Genomic DNA, 5000 nt, shown 5'->3' on the forward strand with positions numbered 1-5000 from the left:
CAGTCACTTAATCCAATCAGCCAATTAGTCATTCAGCTTGTCAGTCAGTCAGTAATTGGTTTGCCAGTCAATCACTCATTCAGTCAATCACCTAAATGGCCAGTCAGTCAGTTGGTCAGTCAGTCAGTCAGTCATTCAGGGAGCCAGTCATCCAGTCAGTCCATCAGTCAGTCAGTCAGTCAGCCAGCCAGTCAGTCAGTCAGTCAGTCAGTCAGTCAGTCATTCAGGGAGCCAATCATCCAGTCAGTCCATCAGTCAGTCAGTCAGTCAGCCAGCCAGTCAGTCAGTCAGTCAGTCAGTCAGTCAGTCATTCAGGGAGCCAGTCATCCAGTCAGTCATTCTAGGAGCCAGTCATCCAGTCAGTCAGTCAGTCAGTCAATCAGTTAGTCAGTCAATCAGTTAGTCAGTCAATCAGCCAGCCAAACAGCCAGTCAGTCAGTCAGCCAGCCAGCCAGTCAGTCAGTCAGTCAGTCAATCAGTTTATCAGTCACTCAGGCAGTCTTTAAGTCAGTTGATCAGTCAGTCAGTCAGCCAGTCAGTCAGTCAGTCAATTAGGTCAAATTAATCTGTTGTTTTCTTTCTTTTTTCCTCCTCTCCCTCCCCCCATCCCCCCCACCCCTCCCCCCCTCCACCCCCACCCCCCACACAGTCCACTCGAGTGCGGGGATACTGATGAGCAGCCACCTGGACAAGTCGACCCTCACCGCCCCGCCCCGGCCCCGCCTGACCCGCCCCACCGACCTGTCTGTGGCCCTCTCGCCGACCCTCGACCAGTGAGTGTGAGCGAGAGAGAGAGAGAGAGAGTGTGTTTATATATGTACATAGTTTTTCTTCCCTCCTCCTCCTCCTCCTCTTCCTCCTCCTCCTCCTCCTCATCTTCCTCCTCTTCCACCAGGTACGACAAGATGACCGAAGCCACCTCCACCACCTCCACCACCTCCTCCACCTCCACCAGAACTCCTCCGCCCGACACCACCACCACCACCATCGCCGCCACTACCACAACCACCACCACCACCACCACATCATCACCCACCACCATCACCACCACCACCAGTGCTGCCTCAACCACCACCACCACCTCCGCGTCGCAAGATCGGAGCGTACCGGAGTATTTGAGGTAAGTTTCTCTCTCTCTCTCTCTCTCTCTCGCTCTCGCTCTCTCTTTTTCAACCCCTTGTGTGTGTACGTATGTGTGTGTGTGTGTGTGTGTGTGCGTATGTATGTATGTATGTATGTCTGTTTATGCATTGCACTGGGTGGTTGACATAGTGTGTGTGTGTGTGTGTGTGTGTGTGCGTGTGTGTGTATTTGGGTATTATACGATGCACACACACACACACGTACACATGCGCACATACACGCACACACACACACACGCACACACCGCTCTGCCTGGCTCTCGATGTGCGCTTTTATTTCGCCAATATTATTATTATTATTTATTTATTTATTTATTTATTTTTTTTTTTTGCGCTTTTCTCCGCCTGCATCCGCTTTCCGCACAGACAGACAACGTAAATAAATATATCAATTCATGGATTAGTTTAGCCCTAACTCCATCATCATTGCTGTTATTTTCATTGTTGTTATTTTTACGAACCTACCCGTCATTTTTTTTCCGTCCTTTGCGAAGTTCACGTTTTTCCTCGCCCTAACTTTTCGTCTTTCTTTTTTGATCACGAAGACCAGAATGTGTTTCCTCGCTTCGTTGCCAAATCTTGCGTGTTGGCGGTTTCGGTTGTTACGTAAAAATCTTCCGTCCTTTTTTATTTTTGTATTATTCTGGTTTCAGTTACGTAAAAATTTTCAATCTTTTTTTTTTTTTTTGTACTATTCTGGTTTCGGTTGTTACGTAAAATTTTTGTCTTTTTTTTTTTTTTGTAATATCATGGTTTCAGTCGCTACGTAAAATTCTTGTCTCTCTTTTTTTAATATTCTGGTTTCGGTTGTTACGTAAAATTTTTCAGTCATATTTTTTGTAATATCATGGTTTCAGTCGCTACGTAAAATTCTTCAATCTCTATTTTTTAATATTATGTTTTCGGTTACGTAAAATTTTTCAGCCTTTTGTTGTAATATTCTTGTTTTGGTTACGTAAAGTTTTTCATTTTTTTTTTTTTTTTAATCTGTTTGTCAATAAACGTCTTGAATCGTATAAGCTGAATTCAAAACAACGTCACTAATGGAAGGTTCCGTCGTGCGTAAAATATCTCACATACGTAAATTATTTAGCTAAAAAAAGAAGTATACCGTAAACAAGTCGTATGGATCTTCATATGCAACAACGTCGAGGAGGAGAAATAAAGACATCAACGTCACTAATGGAAGGTTCCGTCGTGCGTAAAATATCTCACATACGTAAATTATTTAGCTAAAAAAAGAAGTATACCGTAAACAAGTCGAATGGATCTTAATATGCAACAACGTCGAGGAGGAGAAATGTACGTTATGTCGAAGCTTACGTCCTAATTCACCCTTCCGCTTCATTCAATCGTGTGTAAATGTTTTCTACGCTTCTTCCGTTCGTTAATTGTCTCCGGAAAAACACGTGTCGTAGGAATTTCGAGTATACGAAATGACGCTGTGAAGGAGGAGCGCTGCGTCAGATCTTACGTGTCGGTTCACAGCTCGGAAGAAAAAAAAGTTTTGACATCGAGAGAGAGAGAGAGAGAGAGAGAGAGAGAGAGAGAGAGAGAGAGAGAAGGTACGATAGACAGAATCAAGGAAAGGAAAGAAGAGAGTGAGAGAAAGAAAGATAGAGAGAGAGAAAAAGGAGGGAAGGAAGGAAGGAAGAGAGAAGTTAAATAGATGTGTGTGTGTGTGTGTGTGTGTGTGTGTGTGTGTAGAGTGGGTAGATGTGTACATAGCAGGGTAGCATTGTGTAGAGGGGCCTTGCGTACATATGTGTGTGTGTGTGTGTGCGTTAGTGTGTACGTATGTAATTCGTATTTTGGGTTAAGTAATTTTTGTGGTAGTTGTGTAATTATTGGTTACATCTCATCTATACATCTCAAAATTATTATTATTATTATTATTATTATTATTATTATTATTATTATTATTATTATTGTTACTGTTATTACTCTACCAATCGGCTATACACAAACATGACCCCAAAATTGCTATTATTATTATTATTATTATTATTATTATTATTATTATTATTATTATTATTTATTTTTGGCTGAAGCGAGTATTTTTGACTCCCAACCCAGTGTGTGTACAAGAGAGAGAGAGAGAGAGAGAGAGAGAGAGAGAGACCTCTATAAAGGCCCGATAAGAAGGTGCCTGTGTATATCTGTGTAGGGGTAGTCCTGGAGTTACGACGAGGGGTTTGGGACTAACAGGCTGTCCATAAGTCACTTTGGTCACAAATTGAACTTTACATAGAAAATAAGATCAAATATTATTCAAATGTCCTGTAAGGGATAGAGTGGGACTCCCGCACCTCATACCCTCCCCCCCCTAACCCAGCTCTCTCCTCATGAACTTGTCTTGCCCCAGCTCTGTGTTCGCTTGACTCTTTGGGTCGTATTGTAAGACATTTCGCCGCCCAAGAACACACATTCGACAAGGCTTTCGTAGGAGTTGTGGGCATTTCCAGGATGAAGTGTATGACCCTGGTGGTAGACTAACCCTTCTTCTGTACCAAGAACCTGAAGAAACACTCATTAGAACCCGACAGACCCCCTCTTTGGCCTCTAGAAATAGCTGATGTAAGAAGCCAAGGAGACAGCTATACCTAACATCCTGCAGGCCGCTTTGCATGGGGTGGGGTGGGGGGGGTGGGGGGGCAATGTTTGTCAACGAAGGACACGTCAGTTCTGTGAGTGGCCAGCGTCATCTCTACCGCATCTTCCTTTGTGAATGTTTTGTTTATCTGTGACCTGTTTCCGGTAAATGGTCGCCAGTAAGGGCTGCTGGGTGAATAGTGTGAGAGAGGTGTTGTGGGATGCCATTTTGATTGCGATGAGCTGTCTGGTTATTCCAAATGTTACTGAGACTTGTAAACGATGGAGATATCCGGGTAGACTCACTCTACCCTTGCTTTGCTCAAATGCTGGCCACCTGGCAGTATGCTGGACTGTCCGGGAGGCCTATAAACTGGTAGAGTGTTGACTAGGGACTGTAATGTGAGTACGCACAGTTTGAGTTACAAGGGGGCGGGGGCGGCAGTGGGGCGGGGAGTCAGTCCAGCAGCCGGGATGACGTGTTGACTAGAGACTGTAGTGTGAGTACGTACAGTTTGAGTTACAAGGGGGCGGGGGCGGCAGTGGGGCGGGGAGTCAGTCCAGTAGCCGGGATGACGTGTTGACTAGAGACTGTAGTGTGAGTACGTACAGTTTGAGTTACAAGGGGGCGGGGGCGGCAGTGGGGCGGGGCGTCAGTCCAGTAGCCGGGATGACGTGTTGACTAGAGACTGTAGTGTGAGTACGCACAGTTTGAGGTACAATGGCAACTGAGGGTGTAGTGTGTGTTGACCCAGCCCACCCAGCGTATGATGACTGAGAGCGATGGCAGGGTTGGGGTTGGAGGGGAGGTGTGGCAGCACTGTGAAAACAAACTGCAGTTCTACCCACAGCAGGATACGTGAAATATCAACTTATTACTTAACCGAGCATTACCATTAACTGGACGGGTTGTAGATTGCACATGTTGTAACTCAAGGACTACCTGTATGTGGGGATATTATGAGAGGGGGCAGACTTAAAGGGGGGTGCTCAAAGAGGGGTTATGAGGGTATCTGTGCCCCTTCTAACACCCCCTAACACAACCAACCCCCAAGGTCAGTTAACTTTTTTTTTTTATAACAAAGGAGACAGCTCAAGGGCACAAAAAAAGAAAACAATAAGGAAAAAAAAAAAGCCTGTTACTCGCTGCTCCTAAAAAAAAAATTCAAAAGAGGTGGCCGAAAGAGAGGTCAGTTTCGGGGTATGTGTGTATGTATGTGTGTGTGCGTGTGAATTAAAATACTTTAACAAGGGGGCAGACTAGGC

At 44.9% G+C, this 5000-nt stretch overlaps 1 protein-coding gene across 3 annotated transcripts in view; it reads left to right on the top strand.

Annotated features, from left to right (window-relative positions):
• LOC127006296 (DENN domain-containing protein Crag-like) overlaps window positions 1–5000 on the top strand; it is a 43974-nt gene that overhangs the window by 16558 nt on the left and 22416 nt on the right. For all 3 annotated transcript variants that reach the window (XR_007759391.1, XR_007759392.1, XM_050876010.1), the window contains 2 exons: window positions 650–773; window positions 896–1120. Coding sequence is in view for 1 of the 3 variants with exons in the window: in XM_050876010.1 (XP_050731967.1) it covers window positions 650–773; window positions 896–1120 (349 nt within the window). In the remaining 2 variants the exon portion in view is untranslated. The remainder of the gene's footprint in view (window positions 1–649; window positions 774–895; window positions 1121–5000) is intronic.

This window comes from Eriocheir sinensis, chromosome 32 (assembly GCF_024679095.1).
Source record: "Eriocheir sinensis breed Jianghai 21 chromosome 32, ASM2467909v1, whole genome shotgun sequence".
NCBI lineage: Eukaryota > Metazoa > Arthropoda > Malacostraca > Decapoda > Varunidae > Eriocheir > Eriocheir sinensis.